The sequence below is a fragment of the Tiliqua scincoides genome, chromosome 10 (assembly GCF_035046505.1).
Source record: "Tiliqua scincoides isolate rTilSci1 chromosome 10, rTilSci1.hap2, whole genome shotgun sequence".
NCBI lineage: Eukaryota > Metazoa > Chordata > Lepidosauria > Squamata > Scincidae > Tiliqua > Tiliqua scincoides.
The window spans coordinates 27,585,490-27,602,529 of NC_089830.1; the positions used below are offsets into that span (position 1 = coordinate 27,585,490).

The window sequence follows — 17,040 nt, forward strand, 5'->3', positions numbered from 1 at the left end:
ATCTCCAAGTCTGTTTTGAATAATAATAATAATAACTTTATTTTTACCCCGCCTTTCTCCCCGAAGGGACTCAAGGCGGCTTACAACAGGTTAAAACAGATTAAAAACATAATTAAAAACAAATAAAAACATATTAACACATATCATAAAAAACAGCAGTCAGGTAAAAAGAGCATAGAGCAGCAGCAAATCATAAAAGAATCAGGCCTGTAAAAAATATTAAAAGATGTTATAAAGGCCGAGAACTCAGAAGGCTTGTTTAAACAGAAGGGTCTTCAGGCCTTGCCGAAAAGTCTTTTGAAAAGATGGTGATAAACACGCTTCCCTCTAAACAGAGCAGGGTGGTAAGGGGTAACCAATATTAATCCAACGAGGAAAAACAACATAAAAGTAATACTTGTACTAGAACGAGTTGAAAAAAATACAGAATGGGGCGCAAGTACTCACATTTCATGGAACCCTTTTCCAAGTTTGGTTCTGAACCAGAGGAAAGGACAAACCTTGTGATTCCAGTTAACTTCAACATTGGTGGCTCTTAAGGACCACCAAAGGTTGATGACTTAGCGAGGGGCCTTCAAACTATGGCCCAGGGGCCACATTTGGCCCACCATAAGATTTTTATCTTGCCCTCAGCAACTTAAAATGTTTTCTTCTGAACCACACAGTTGGACAGATAAGCTGTGCAGTTCTGACCACCACACTCATTTCTATATGGCCAGAGTGGTGGTGACTCTGGCTAACCTCATTTTCTGTCACCTGGGCCAGATGTGCATGAAGACCCTGAAACCATAATTATTCAAAACCTCACCCCTGCAGGTAAAACAAATTGAGTTTCCACACGTTGACTTCCAACAATGCTGTAAAATGGTTGTGGTAAGAAAATAGCATCATTTTTGCAAATATGTGTAAATAAATAACAATGCGCTTCGCAATGGGTCAGCCAGGGAGAGTGTACAGTGCACCACTTGCCTCTGCCCTTTATAAAACTGATTTTTCTCTGTCTACAAAAATGTGTAAAATAAACAATGTGGCCTGCTTTCTGAAAAGTTTGGAGACCCCTGATTTAGAGCCCAGTCCTATCCAACTTACCAGCACTGATGCATTCATGGCAACAGGGTGGGCACTGCATACTGCAGTTTGGAGGCAGTCATGGAGGCCTTCTCAAGATAAGGGAATATTTGTCCCCTTCCCTCGGTGCTGCATTGTGGCTGCATTAGCACTGGAAAGTTGGATCGCATTGGGTTCTTAGTTGGTTTCGGTTGTATCTTCTGAACCAAACCTAAGAATTGTGAAGGGTACCTGGTTCTTCTCAAGGAAGGGGGTGTGAGGTTCATAAGGTTTAGGCCTCGCTATATCTATGAAGAAATGGGAGAAGTGTGAAATGCTTGAGTGCTGCTAGCATAGATATTTCCTTCTTTCCTCTATCACTTTTAATTAACCGCTGGCATAGAGGTGGAGCTTTGCTGCTTGAAAAACAAAGCAGTCAGACAGCGTCCCATCTGCTGGTCTAGAACACTACAGCAAGAAGGTGAGAGAAGTTACCATTTATCCCTGTTAATAACCAATCCAATAGAAAACAGTTCAGTGACTGGAAGATGGGAAAAGAGAATTGAGCACTCCTGGTTTCATGTGAGAAGGTTCTGAGTGGCAATTCTGCTTCTTATGAAGTAAGACTATGAGCCGCTTTAAGGAAAGGCTGCTATCACAATTTGACTCACCTCATGACAGACCATGTCCCTCTGCAGTAACCCCTTTGGTTTTTTTGAATGGTGAGCAAAAAGTGCTTGCCTCCTAGGCTTATTGTACATCTGCTTTGATTGTGATAGGGATTTCCAGTGCAACCTGGGTCTTTTTTTCAAGGGCTTGTGCAAACCTTTGGTTCAACCTAAAGTAACTCTTGGATCATGACCACTGTCAATGAATGACACATGACAAAACCAACTTTTGCCCCAGTTCCACTATCTAACTCAGGGCCGCCAACCTTTCAACTTTAGGGCTCCTGGACATTTAACGATTGTGTAGAAGAAGGAATTTCAGCAGGTGCAGCTTGTCACTTGTGAGATGTGTCACTTGTCACTCCCTCGTCTACACAATGTAACAATTGTGTAGACCTTTTAACAAAGGTCCAAGAGCCCTAAAGTTGAAAGGTTGGCCATCCCTGAGCTAGCTCTTCAAAATCGTAGCATGTTAAAAAAATGTTATTTAACAGTGAGGTTATTGCTGCTGATATGCTGAAAGAGTATTCTGCTTCTTCATTATCCTTCATTTTTATGATGACATGCATGTGTGAATCAGACTGCATAGATTCCCCTAGAGAAAACTGGACAGGGCTTCCCAGTTGCTGGTTCTATTAGACACACCTCCTGATAAGATTAAACTTGTTGGAAGATGTGTAGCTTCCTATATATCAAATTAGGAAATTTTCTGAATTGATTAGCTGTATTATTTGTGTAATGTTGTTATTGTCTCTTAGTTTCTTTGAACGCAGTGATGGGTTGCATTGGGACATGCAAGTTATTTGAATAGGACAGAAGTGGGCGTGGTCAGTAGGAGAGCTGATCAGGGAATGGTGATTCATTCTGTTCTTGATGGGGGGTCTCTTTCTTAAGAAATAGGTGCACAGCTTGGGGGGTACTCCTGAATTCAGCTTTCTGTTTGCAAAATCATGTGACAGCTGACTTAAGAGCATTTCTGCAAGCATTAACTTGTGTGTTGAGCTGTAACCCATTCTGAGAATGCAGATGTGGTCATTGTTGTTCATGTCTGAGTCGCATCCCAAATGAATTATTGCAATGTGCTCTTTGTGAAGCTGTCCCCAAACAATATTTGGAAATTATAACTGATATGGAAGACCACAGTCATGTTAATGGGGGCTTCTTGCTTGGAGCATGTGACTCTGATCTTACACATCCTGCATGGGCTTCCCATTTTTTTCCAGGCCCAGTTCAAGGTTCTGGCTTATTACTTTTAAAACCCTATGCAGTTTGGGCCCTGCATACCTTGATGTCTACTTTCTGCAACCTTGTCCTGCTCACCCATTAATTTTCATTGGATAAGCAGCAGACATCCCAGGTGGGACTGTGAAGTAAACTTGAGTGTACACATTGGGAGTTTCCGAAGTCTCTACTTTCCTATTGCAGGCTGCTGTGTTACTGAAAAAGCCAGTCTCAGCAGCCAGGGGACCCACTCTCTGGAGCAACATTGGATGTAGTAGAAGTACTTGAATGCAGGCTCAGAAATGTTTCTGTCTTTATTGAGAGTCTTTATTGATTCCTTTATTGAGAAAGGAATCTGAACTTTCTCACACTGCACCAAAAGGAGCATGTTGTTCTTACCTCTTCTTCCTTTTAATGATGCGGTAGGGGGTGGGCTAGTAACATATTTGGAAACCAAGTTTTTGCAATATATTTACTTAACTAGAGCACCCATTTTGTTTCCCGGGCTTCTTGCCAGTATTGGAAGTGTTGCAGAAATAAACAGAGTGCAGTCTTGCTAAGTGTAGATTCAAGGAATCGTTTTAAAAAGCCACCTGTCATGGTTAGCCTTTTCTTGTGCAAGGCTTCCATCCACTGAAGAGAAGACTTGTTCCTGTGCAAGCTTCATTTGTTTAGAAGTATACAGAGAGTGCATTTCCCTCATTTAAGATCAAAGATAGGCTGTCATGCAGTAGCTGTTGGACCCATACTTGCTTTTTCCCTTGTCAGTGAGTTTCCAAAGAGATCCAATGATGGGGTGACTTTGGGGTTGGTGCTCATGGCTGTAAGCTCATGTCTGTGCCCCATCTAAGAATAGCCCATCTGTTGCCTGAGATTAAATGTTTCAGATCCAGATGGTTAAAAGCTTAAACCAGCCTTTCCAAAGATACAAATGACCCATTTCAGAGATTTTCTACACTTGAGCCACTGCAGTGCAGTGAGAAAATTTACGACTCTTTGAGGAAATCCTTTCCCCTTTGTTACACATACAGTATATTCAGCAGACTGAAGCGGCACTCTTTGTGCCTCTGCCTCTCGACTTCAGGGCCATTTGCTATTTCCTTTATTAAAAGTGATTTTCAACAGTGTGTCATTTTGAACTCTTAAAGGTTTACCAGATAAACTTCGTTTCAAATACAAATAGTGCAAATTTTGTTTATCAGTCACAAACATCCTTTAAATTAGGTTAATGTGGTATGTTTTAAAGAAATTCTTCCTTTGGGGTGTGTTGATTTTGCTGAAGTGTGGTATCCAGCAAATAGAGAAGATAACTTGGTTGTTGACCATTTGCAGCAGAGGAATATCACCCTGCAAATAAGACAGCCTAAACGTGCGCCTTTGTTTCCATACCGCGAATGCAGCGTGAACCAGGACTGGCTCTTGTTCTTGCTGCTTTGCTAACTAGTTAGTGCCAAGAAGTTCTGGTTCTCTCCAATCACACTCAGTGCTGGGTCATTTTTATTGATTGGTGTCTTGCATATGCCACAGTTATCATGGGCAGACAAAATCACTGTTGGATTTCAGTAAATGAAAGTGACATTCAGTAAGGACATGGACCAGCTTTTGGAGGCATTGGAGATCAAGGGCGCAATCCAAACCTGTGCTGGGGCAGGCAAGCCAGGAGGCTTGCGCTGCATCCAATGCAGGTTCATTGGCTGCAGCAGCTCAGCCAGAGCCAAGGGGAAGCTCTTCCCCTTACCCCTGGGTAAGGGCTGCTGGCCCCAATGGGTCTCCTCGGACCTGCGCCACCTCTGAAAGTGGTGCAAGTCCAAAGAGAGTGGAGTGACTTGAAGCCACTCCGTTCTCCCCAGGGATGGGGATGGGGATCTGGCATAACTGCCGGGTCCCAGCCCTGCCCCTGGCTCCCCGCGCGCCCGCCCTCCCCCTGCCCAGAAATACCTCCCTCCCGCCTCCTCCACGCCCCCCCACGCCCCCCACGCCCATCTTCGCTGCTTGTGTCAGCGCGGGTGTGCTGACACAAGTGGTGGTGAGGAAGCCGCTGCAGTGGCTTCTGCTGGACTCCATGCATCTCCGCAGCTTCCTCCCACGGAGGTGCAAACGTGCTTTATGGCACATTTCCAACCCTCCCGGGACACTTATGCCAGCCTAAGTGCCGGTTAGTATTGCGCCCTATATTTTTGCAACAATTAGTCAGTTTAGAATCTTTTGTTTGCTAGAAAGGTGCCTCTGTTAGTACTTCACACTTTCAATGTAGAAATGTATAAAAACTTCAGGTGCCATCCTGGAAGAAGTACAGGTGAGCGCCGCTTAACAGCATTCTAGCCAGCGACAGCTCATATATCCGACAGCTACCGCTGGCCCCTGTTGACCCCTTGACAACCTCCGAAGTCAAGGGGAGCTGTTCTCCCCTTGCTTCTGAATGCTCAGACTGCCCATTTTGGGCGACAACACATGACTTCCGGTTTCCCAGGAAATGAAGTCACGTCTTTTCACCCAAAATGGGCATTCTGAGCCTCGGAGAGGCAGCACACACTTGCGCGCTACCTCTCCAAGCATCAAAAAGCCTCTGGAGGCTAGGGGAGCATGACTCCCCCTTCAGAGGCTTCACATAACATCAAGCGCTGCTTGACAACCAGGATGCCAGTTCGCATCCCCATCATTAAGTGGTGCACGACTATATTCCCTCTCCTGTCTTTAACCATATGGTCAGCCAGTATATCTTTAACTGAATGGCAACCCTATTCAGTTGTGAAAACAAATGCATGTTAGAGAGACATGTGTCCTGTGGTGCTGCAAGCTTCAGTCCTGCCTCAGGGTGTCATTTTACTGGGGGAAGGAGTGATCAGCCCCCACTGTGGGGCTGCTAATACTGGGCACCTAGTATGTGCATAGATTTCACACTCGGTTTCACTGAAATACAGTAGCTTTGAACTGACGTTTTTTCTGATTTACCCTTTCCTGGGGCTGTTTAATTTGAGGCTTAGAGCCTCATTTACTAAAGATTCATAGAAATCTGCAAACTTGTCTGTTTTGGTGGTAAATTTCAGGGTTGGACTGGGAAAATTTGAAGTAACATAGTATTTAAGCAACAGCAACAAAAAAAGTGGAGCAGAAGGAGCAAGGATAAATTAAAATAGAATTCAGCTGATTATATGACTGTTAGATGTTGGATCACTTGTCATTGTCTCTGTAACTTCCTTTTAAAACTTGGTAGTAAATTTGCTGACACACTCTTATGTAGTTTCACTCTCAGAAATACAGCAGCCAAGTTCAGGGTGAAGAATAGTCTGTGTTGATGTCCCCAAGCCATAGGGTTTCATTAAGCTTGCTTAAATGTTTTAGCAGATGCCCACTAAGCATATTTGTGACTAAAGATTCAATAGTAGACAAGTTCAGTGTCCAGCAAGGTTTAGTTTTTGTCCTCTGAGGAATGTTTACATGGCAGACTTCCAAGCTGCAGATTTGTTTGCCTTTGCTTAGTTGTATCATCAGTTTGTTGCATGTGTTGTTCTGCTGTTTTCTTGAAAGAAAAGTCTCCCAATTTTTTTCTACGGCTGGGACAACCTCCTATTACCCCTTCTCTCAGGTGCTCTAGTGTGTGTTGATGTTGCTGGTGTATTTTGGTACCCTCCAGTTATTTCCAGTACCAGCACCCTTGAATCAATTCCACACTGGCTCCTGATGCTTTTCTTTTGTTGCTGGTTTGCTGTGGACTTGTACCAGTAGCTGAAACTGACTAATATGTGATGCACAGTGTGGAGAAGACTGATCTCACTCTGCCTTGCCAGGTTAGTTGGACTTGCTGTCTAGAGCAGACTTTGCCTCAAGGCAAATCTTTTTTCAGTGTCAGTGTGAACTCTTTGCAGACTGAATGCTCTGTCTTTCGTTTGCTGCTACACTCCTCATTTCTGTGATAGCCCTTTATGGGTGGACTGGATATCAAGTTATTTCCTTTTAATTGGGGCCCGCAGAGCTGTATCTCTCAGTGGAAACCTAGTGCCTCACATTACGCCCATACTTTTGAGTTTATTAACAGTATTTATATACCGCTTTCCAACTAAAAGTTCACAAAGCAGTTTACAAAGAAAAATCCGCTTTGAAAAATCAAATTACAAAGTTTGTCATCTGGATAAGTTCCTTCAGTTACTGGATAAGATTTTAGTTACTGAGACTGATGCAATATCTAGTCAAGGTACTAGGCTGCATACCAGTAGGATCTGGTTCTCAAACTGGAGGCCACTGTGTTGTCCCCACAAATACTAACCTGAGACAGCAAGCCCTGACATTAGCATGCAAAAAACAGTTCTTGGTTTGAGCTTTATAACTAAACATCCTCTTTAAATGGTTAGTTAAGTTTTCTAAATACAGAAGACCGTATCAGGAGTGTGCTCTTTCTGGGGGGGGGGGTCGAGGAGGGAGAACACTATTTCCTTTCCTTTTGGATGTGTGAGAAGAAAGCCCAGTCTTTCAGAGTACCACCTTGACAAACTCTACTGAATGGGTCGGTAGAAAATCTTTGAGTTTTTTATTACTCAGCTAGGACGAAATCTTCAGTTGGCCTCAGATTCAGAAGAGCCTTGAATTTCCAGTTCATGTCAACTTCCTGCATCCCACTTTTTTGTAGTATTCCAAATACTTAATCTGGTGACTCAACAGATTTTTTAAACTGCCTCTTAGAAAAGTTGAATGCACTTAAGATCAAATGTTCCAGGTTTCTTTTTCTAACTCAAGCATACAATAGCATTTTCAGATTTACAGCCGCCTTTTGTCTTTTGTAATTCATTCCATCCAAAGAACTAGTTAAACTGCATTATTCAGCCATCTAAGCAAAGAATAATTTAGACCAGATTCAAAGTCCATGTTCTCTGACAGCAGGCATGTTGTAGCTATGAAGGTCAACAGTGTCATCTGCATGCCAGTTTCATTTGTTTTTTCCAATTTTCAAATAAAAGTATGTTAATCTGTTTTGTTTTTTAAATCCCGAATAACATGCTTAACATATTGCAAAAGCAGTATGATTGAGACAGTTTACTATTTAATTTACAAAACATCTGCTTTTATATTACCTAGATCTTGGTTAAAATGCCACAGTATGAATCCTTATGAATTTTCACACTTTTAACCAGGAAGGCCCATAGCCAGGGAGACAGACCAGGGACAGACTGCACTTGCTCCCAGTGTGGAAGGGATTGTCACTCCCAAATCGGCCTTTTCAGCCACACTAGATGCTGTTCCAGAACCACCATTCAGAGCGCGATACCATAGTCTTTCGAGACTGAAGGTTGCCAGCTACTACAACCAGTTGTGATCCTGTTAGACAGAGCCTGTCTGTTTGGAGTTTCCAGAGACATAATCTGCCTGATAAAAGGAAACATTGGATAATCATCTGGTTCCGTTCTTCACTTTAAGCTAAAAATGGAGAGAGAGCTTGTGTTGGTGTGTTGTGTTAACATTTTGTGCATGAAATATTAGATTTATTATCAGGGGAGGGAGAGTAAAGTTGGAGGGTATGTGTCTGTAGTGGTGCTCAGTTATTTTTGCTAGTCAGTACATTGAGTTTTTCTGTTCTCAAGTTTTGTCAGAATTAATATTTGTCTACTCTTCTAGTTGATGCTGCAGCATTTTAACTGGACTTTGTAAGTAGATAGCATAAAGATGATATGGAGTTAGTGATCACAAACTGCATGGTCAATTGGAATTTGGGTGCATTTCTCATCCATTGCAATTAGCACTTGGGTAACCAGAGAAAATGATGCAAGTAGACATAAAGTTGTTTCTGAAAGTTTATTGGCATAACCTTTGCCTGGTGCATAGGAATTGCGCTCCTTGTTTAAACTAGCTTATCTGGTCAGCTTTGCTTAACAGTGGTTCTCAGCACCGGGGCCCACTTTTTAGAATGACAATCTATCTGGGACCCACCGGAAGCAACATCATCAAGCAAATTTAAAAAAACAATTATAAGTGATTAAAGTAAAACAAATAATTAAATAAGGGGAAGCCAGCCCTGTTCCACCTAGTGAATTTTCCTGCAATAACGCCTCTCCTCCACAAAAAAATCAGTAAGATTTTCAGCCCTACCCAGTGCCCAGTTCAATTTAAGTTCTTATATTTAAACCGTATCACTATAAGGACCTACCTAGCTTTACAAGTCTAAAATAGAAAAAAAAATTTACCTTACCAGCTCAAGTGTCTCTTTTATTCTATTATGGGGTGGGGGCTGCCTTCTGGAACATTTGTTGAGCTCCACTTTCATCAGATCGGGACCATTTTGGTGGCCTTGCCTTCCTCTTTGCCTGATCTGACCAGGAGTCAAGGCACATTTGCGTACTTTTGAGTAAACGTGAACATGTAGCTTAGTTTTGCTTTCCATAGGGCTCAATACATTCATTAGATTGGAGGGAGGAACTGTATTCATCGGATTGGGGCCATTCTGGTGTTAGATTCTTCTCAGCTTGCCCTTTCCAATGGACTAAGGCAAGTTCACCTACTCGCGGGTAAATATGCAATATATCTGTTTCCATAGGGTTTTGTGCATTTGCCTTCTCACCCATCAGCTTATTGGCTAAGCTTCGCGACCCACCAACAATCAGGTTGCGACCCACCAAGTGGGTCGTGACCAACGGTTTGAGAAATCCTAGCTTAAAAGCTGACTGTTTCAGGACATTTGAAAATAGTCTTGCTTCACATTCTTGTATGCATCCTCTTTCTCTAGTGTTTTTGAAAATCACCCAAGGCAGAAAATAAAAGATACCTAGATGCACATGACTTAGACCTGAGCTCAGAGTGACTTCCTTTTTCACTTCAGGAAGTCTTTCTGGCATTCTGGGAATATTTCCAGTAGTTGGCAATGGCCAAGATTCTGAACATCGGTTACCCCAAGTTGGTTCCATATGTGCCATTAACATGTATAGAGTTGTATCCTAAGAAAATCATGTCTCAGTTTTCATGCTTTTGTGTTGCATTTATTTCAATGTTATTTATTTAGGATTCACTTTCTGGGGACACAGCCCATTATTAGAGTACTGTGCTCTGAATGTTGGCATGTCACCCTGGAGCATTTTCTGTAACCATTTACTGGATCTGGTGTATAATTCCTTAATAAAGCAAACAAGTTCAAACCTCAGTAGCACAGTAATGTTTCTGCAGGGCTGGTAGGCCCAACATATTCAGTGATGCGGGGGCATAGATTGTGGGAATCAGATAATTTAAGGGTATGTTCTTTTTCTGCCAGGCTTCTGTGCATCTAACAGCCATTCAGCAGGTGCAGTGTCTCTTACCTCAATGTTAGAGAACCTGCCAAAAGCATCTGTCTGTCAAGAGGCTACTAAGGGCACAGGACATTGGCCAGGAAAAAATGACTCATGCTCAACTTTGGGGATAGCTGTAGGGGGTTATCATTCACTCTGTTACTTTGAGACTGTGTGTTTTTTCCTCTCTACTCCTTGCTCTTCCGATACTTCTGCCCATGCCCTTGTGGACTACACTCCTGTCTCCATCCCCAAGATTGGAGAGAGCTCCAAGAAGGGTGCTGTGATTTAGTGCTGTTCTAATATAGGCCATCTGTATCTTGAGCACGGCCTTCCTGTGTTAAACAGGATATGGGCAAATGGGCAGGGCTTTCTCCTCCTTGCCGTGTGCTGAAGAATAAGAAGGTGCTTGTATCTTGAAATCTTGGCATAGAGCAACTTCCCCTGAAGCCGTATGCAAGGTTTTCCCCTTTCCAACCTTACTAGAAATGAGAGAACCCCACAAGCAGCTTCTAGAAGGCTGTGCTGTTGGGGTTTCCAGGTGAGAACGGTCCTGCTTCTCTTTTCTTGCTTTGCAGTGCAAATAAGAAAGCCCTGCCTATAGCAACCGTATCTTGGAGGCTGCCTGCAGGAGAAATAAGACCCAAAGGGAGACAGCACTCAGGTTTACTACCCTCCAATCTGGTGGCTTTCATTTAGGAAAAGGGGGGTTGGAATGAAAGTAAGCACAGCCCTCTGTGCTACCTTCAGAGCCCAGCCTCCCACCTCCCACTTTAAAAGAAGGAAACTGGGTTCTAAAGATGGCTCATGAGCTGTTCCCTGCCCACTTCCTGGAAGTGGGGGAGAAGCAGTTCAGTGGGTGGCTTTTAGAACACTTGAAGGAACAGCTTCTGTATGCTTTTCTTTTCCCCCTTTTCTCTCTAGCTTAGTAATGCATTTAAGACCGAATTTAGGTTTCATTTGTTCTGAAACTCTTAAAACCCTGCTAAAGATCTTTTTTTACAATGGTGTTTGTGTGTGTGCTGTAATTTCAAACATCCTAAAACTGTGATCTGTTTTCCTTTTCTCTAGGGGGAAATGCTGCCTATCCTGTTGTGAGGATCAGTGACAACTGAACTGCTGGTTGTGCACACAGTATGGAAGCAGTTGCCGTGGTTGTCCTGATGATCGTCAACCCAGACTGCCGCTAATTGCCCAACCGGTTTTGAGATTGTATGGGATACAGAAGACGCTAATACTCTCGGAAGCAGCCCGGTGTGGCAGGATGTTTGTACAATGATGATGGCAAGGAAGCAAGATGTCCGCATTCCCACCTACAACATAAGTGTAGTGGGATTGTCTGGAACAGAAAAAGAGAAAGGGCAGTGTGGCATTGGGAAGTCCTGCCTGTGCAATCGGTTTGTGCGGCCCAGGGCAGATGATTTTCATCTGGATCACACATCAGTTCTCAGCACCAGTGACTTTGGAGGAAGAGTTGTTAATAATGACCACTTTCTGTATTGGGGGGAAGTTGTGCGTTCCTTGGAGGACTGTGTGGAATGTAAGATGCATATTGTGGAACAGACTGAATTTATTGATGACCAGACTTTCCAGCCACACCGCAGCACAGCCCTGCAGCCCTACATCAAAAGGGCAGCGGCCACCAAACTTGCATCGGCCGAAAAGCTCATGTACTTTTGCACTGATCAACTGGGGCTGGAGCAGGACTTTGAGCAGAAGCAGATGCCGGATGGGAAGCTGCTCATAGACGGCTTCCTGCTCTGCATTGATGTCAGCAGGGGCATGAACAGGAACTTTGACGATCAGCTCAAGTTTGTTTCGAACCTGTACAATCAACTCACAAAAACAAAGAAGCCCACTGTGGTGGTCCTAACAAAGTGTGATGAGGGCGTGGAGCGGTACATTAGGGACGCGCACACTTTTGCCTTAAGCAAAAAGAACCTCCAAGTGGTGGAGACGTCTGCCAGGTCCAATGTGAACGTTGACTTGGCTTTCAGCACTTTAGTGCAACTGATTGACAAAAGCAGGGGCAAGACTAAGATTATCCCTTACTTTGAAGCTCTGAAGCAGCAGAGCCAGCAGATCGCTGCTGCCAAAGATAAGTATGAGTGGCTGGTGGGCCGCATTGTCAAAAACCACAATGAGACTTGGCTGAATGTCTCGCGGAAGATGCAGTCCTCTCCAGAGTATCAAGACTATGTGTATTTGGAAGGGACGCAGAAAGCCAAGAAGCTCTTCCTGCAGCACATCCATCGCCTCAAGCAAGAACATATAGAGCGCAGGAGGAAGCTGTACCTTGCTAATCTGCCTCTTGCTTTCGATGCGCTGATTCCAGATCTGGACGAAATTAACCACTTGAGCTGCATAAAAGTGGAGAAGCAGCTGGAGACCAAGCCAGACTTCCTAAAATGGTTTGTTGTTCTGGAGGAGACTCCCTGGGATGCCACCAGCCACGTAGACAACATGGAGAATGACCGCATTCCCTTTGATATAATGGAGACCTTGCCTGCACAGCAGCTCTATGAGGCCCACCTAGAAAAGCTGCGGAATGAGAGGAAAAGGGCAGAAATGAGAAGGTCTTTCAAAGTGAATTTGGAGACTTCTCCTTTTATAACGCCCGGAAAACCTTGGGAAGAGGCTCGCAGCTTCATCATGAATGAAGATTTCTATATGTGGCTTGAGGAGTCTGTCTACATGGATATTTACAGTAGACACCAAAAGCAAATTATAGAGAAGGCAAAAGAGGAGTTTCAGGAGCTGCTTCTAGAATATTCAGAACTGTTCTATGAGCTTGAGCTTGATGCTAAACCCAGCAAGGAGAAAATGGGTGTCATTCAGGATGTGTTGGGCGAAGAGCAAAGGTTTAAAGCATTACAGAAACTGCAAGCCGAGCGTGATGCCCTGATTTTGAAGCACATTCATTTTGTGTATCACCCAACAAAGGAGACGTGTCCCAGCTGTCCAGCTTGCATAGATGCTAAAATTGAGCACTTGATAAGTTCCAGGTTTATACGGCCGTCTGATCGCAATCAGAAAAACTTGCTTTCAGATTCCAATATAGATAGAATAAACCTAGTCATTCTTGGTAAAGATGGACTTGCCCGTGAGCTAGCAAATGAGATTCGAGCTCTTTGCACAAATGATGACAAGTATGTGATAGATGGAAAAATGTATGAACTCTCCTTGAGACCAATAGAAGGCAACGTCAGACTTCCTGTTAATTCTTTCCAGACACCGACATTTCAGCCACATGGTTGCCTCTGCCTTTATAACTCTAAGGAATCTCTGTCTTATGTTGTTGAAAGTATTGAGAAAAGCAGAGAATCTACTCTTGGCCGAAGGGACAACCACATAGTTCATCTTCCCTTGACTCTGATCCTGGTGAACAAGAGAGGAGACACGAGTGGAGAAACACTACACAGCTTAATACAGCAAGGGCAGCAGATTGCCAGTAAGTTACAGTGTGTCTTCCTTGACCCTGCATCTGCCGGTATTGGATATGGGCGTAACATTAATGAAAAGCAAATCAGTCAAGTTCTGAAAGGCTTGCTGGACTCTAAACGCAACTTAAATCTGGTGAGCTCAACAGCGAGTATTAAAGATCTGGCTGACATTGACCTTCGGATTGTCATGTGCTTGTTGTGTGGCGATCCTTTTAATGCGGATGATATCCTTCTACCTATTCTTCAGTCCCAAACCTGTAGGCCTTCCCAATGTGGAAGCAGCAATTCCGTGTTACTTGAACTTCCCATAGGACCACACAAGAGACGCATAGAACTTTCCTTGCTCTCGTACCATTCCTCATTTAGCATTAGGAAAAGCTGGTTGGTCCATGGCTACATTTTGTTTTATTCAGCTAAACGTAAAGCGTCCTTGGCTATGTTACGTGCCTTTCTTTGTGAAGTGCAGGATATTATTCCCGTTCAGATAGTGGCGCTCACTGATGGCTCTATAGATGTTCTAGACAATGATTTAAGCAGGGACCAGTTAACTGAGGGAGAGGAAATTGCCCAAGATATAGATGGAAAGTTTACAACCATACCTTGTAGTCACCCTCAACACAAACTGGAGATTTTTCACCCATTTTTCAAAGATGTAGTGGAGAAAAAGAACATCATTGAAGCCACTCACATGTACGATAATGCTGCTGAGGCCTGCAGTACAACGGAAGAAGTGTTCAACTCTCCCCGGGCTGGATCACCTGTCTGTAACTCAAATCTTCAGGATTCAGAAGAGGATATTGAGCCTTCAACCTACAGCCCTTTCAGAGAGGACACGTCTATGCCCACTTTGTCCAAAGATCTTTCTAAACTTTCCATGGAACTGGAGGGGAATGACGGTCTTTCTGTCTTTTCTGTAATGAGCACTTTTGAAAGCAAACTGAACCACAAAGTACCTCCGCCAGTGAAACCAAAGCCCCCTGTCCACTTCGATATTACAAAGGGGGATCTCACCTATTTGGATCAAGGGCACAGGGATGGACAGAGGAAGTCTGTGTCTTCTAGCAGTTGGCCACCGACAGATGGCTTTGACCCTTCTGATTATGCAGAGCCCATGGATGCAGTAGTGAAACCAAGGAATGAGGAGGAAAATATCTACTCTGTGCCTCACGACAGCACCCAAGGCAAAATCATTACCATTCGTAACATTAACAAAACCCAGTCCAACGGTAGCGGTAACGGGTCGGACAGTGAAATGGACACGAGCTCCCTAGAACGTGGCCGAAAGGTGTCGATCATAAGCAAACCAGTGTTGTATCGGACAAGGTGCACAAGACTTGGGAGATTTGCCAGTTACAGGACCAGTTTCAGTGTAGGGAGTGATGATGAGTTGGGGCCCATTAGGAAGAAAGAGGAAGATCAGACCTCCCAAGGATACAAGGGGGATAATGCTGTCATTCCGTATGAAACTACTGATGAGGATCCAAGGAAAAGGAACATTTTGCGTAGCTTGAGGAGGACAACAAAGGTAACCCACTGTTACATTTGGTGTTTTTTTTTAGTACTTAAAAGTTCTAGAGAGCTGCTTTGTAATTTGGTGGCCTTTCACTTCCAGTTCAAGGTATACTAATACAGGTTGAGTCTCATTATTTGCGTGGGTTCCATTCCCAGAACTCACGTGGATTGCAAAAAACGCACTATAGCAAATCAATTTAAAAAACAAAGTTTCTTTGCTCTGGTGATTTAAAAACAGCCTTGCTGCGTCCCCTCCCTTCACCAATGCAAAGTATCTTCCTTTCACTTTCTCAGGGGGAAGGGAGGGGTCTTGGGCTGAAGCTGCCTGAAGAGAGAATGACTGATGGATTGTCAGCCTGCTACCCTCTCTCTCTCTCTCATTGTTAAAGGACTCTTTTCCTTTAATTTAAAGGGCGCTTCTCATTTCGCTGAGAGAAAAATCTATGGATGATTAGGTTATACCTGTAATGGCTTGCACGACTGTCTCTCTCTACAACAGTAAGAAAAGCAGTTTTTTAAAACTGTGCTTTTAAAGGGATGCATTTTTCCCCTTCTCCAGGAATCAGCACATTCCTTCTCATTTGCAGTGACCATTCGTGTTGAGTCAAATCCGTGTATAAAAAATCCATGTATAACAAGGCTGGACCTATACTACCTTGAAAATCTGGTATTTTGCAGGGAAGAAAATGAGAGGTCAGTCTCAGTTAGGGAAATTTTGTATCCCCCAAACGAGAGAATTCTGTGGCGTCTTAAAAATTAACACACTGTAGCATGAATTTTTATGGACTATGATCCACAAAAGCTTATACAGTACTATGATAAATTAGGTAGGCCTTATGGCAGTGATTTTCAGTCTTTTTCGTCTCATGGCACACAATCTGTTTTTTGGCAGTTGACAATGCACACCACACTGACAGCAGGGGCTCACATCCCCCAGTGACCCTCTTAACAAATGGTCTTCCCCCAAACTCCCACAGCACACCTGCAAACTATCCACAGCAGACCAGTGTGCCAAGGCACAGTGATTGAAAATGGCTGCCTTATGGTGTCACAGGGTTCTTTGTTGAACTTGTAGCAACATGCTGACATGACTATCGCTCTGGGAGTGCATATTCTAAGGATATGCAGCTGTTGAATGTCTAATAAATTCTGTTACGTGCCCTGTATCTCAGTACAGTGGACTGCCTCCTCTTCAGCGTGCTTTTAGAGATAGTTCTTGACATTTGTACAAAATGTGGGAAGCCCCTTTTCACCTGTTTGGTAGTGCCTGTATGTATGCAAATGCACAAGAAACCTTGCTGTGAAGGATGATTACGCTTTCTTTTCAGCATTTCCTAAAGTGCAGGGTTTTCTCCCTACTTTTGTCTTATTACGTCTTTTTTGTCTGCAGGTGGCAACCTCTGATCAAGATGGTAGATCTGGTGTGTCTACTTAAGATGGAAAAAGTGTAATGAGAAGATTATAATATCCCCCAGTCCTATTTTCTCTTTCAACTCTAGCTTAAAAGCAAATTATGAATAAAAAGCAGCAGGCCCCTTGTTAATGGGCAGTGAATTTTGAAGGACAGGTTAGCTTGTAGGCCAAGCAACTTGCAGTTTGGGAACTTTGTTACTCTAAAATAGAATGACTTGTAATATCCTGGCTAAAATGTGTGGGGGAAGCCAATTAAATGGCAGTTTTTAAATCTTGTAAATAGATTTATTCCCTCTTCAAACTTGGAGCTTTCACCAAGTTATTTTCTTAACCTGGGCTTTTGAAGAGAAGATTCTTTTTTTCCATTACACCATGAAAAAAACTACTGAGCAGAAGTAGGTTTGCTTCATTCATGCAAAGACTTTTGTCTCTTTAAACAATGTCGTGACTGCTTTGCAAAACAGTGGTGATTTCATACTTGCAGCAGCT

At 43.4% G+C, this 17,040-nt stretch overlaps 1 protein-coding gene across 1 annotated transcript in view; it reads left to right on the forward strand.

Annotated features, from left to right (window-relative positions):
• Window positions 1-17,040, forward strand: part of ARHGAP35 (Rho GTPase activating protein 35) — a 78,758-nt gene that overhangs the window by 16,678 nt on the left and 45,040 nt on the right. Inside the window, exon 2 of the mRNA XM_066638403.1 lies at window positions 11,255-15,151. Within this exon, the coding sequence (XP_066494500.1) occupies window positions 11,459-15,151 (3,693 nt within the window). The 5' untranslated portion in view covers window positions 11,255-11,458. The remainder of the gene's footprint in view (window positions 1-11,254; window positions 15,152-17,040) is intronic.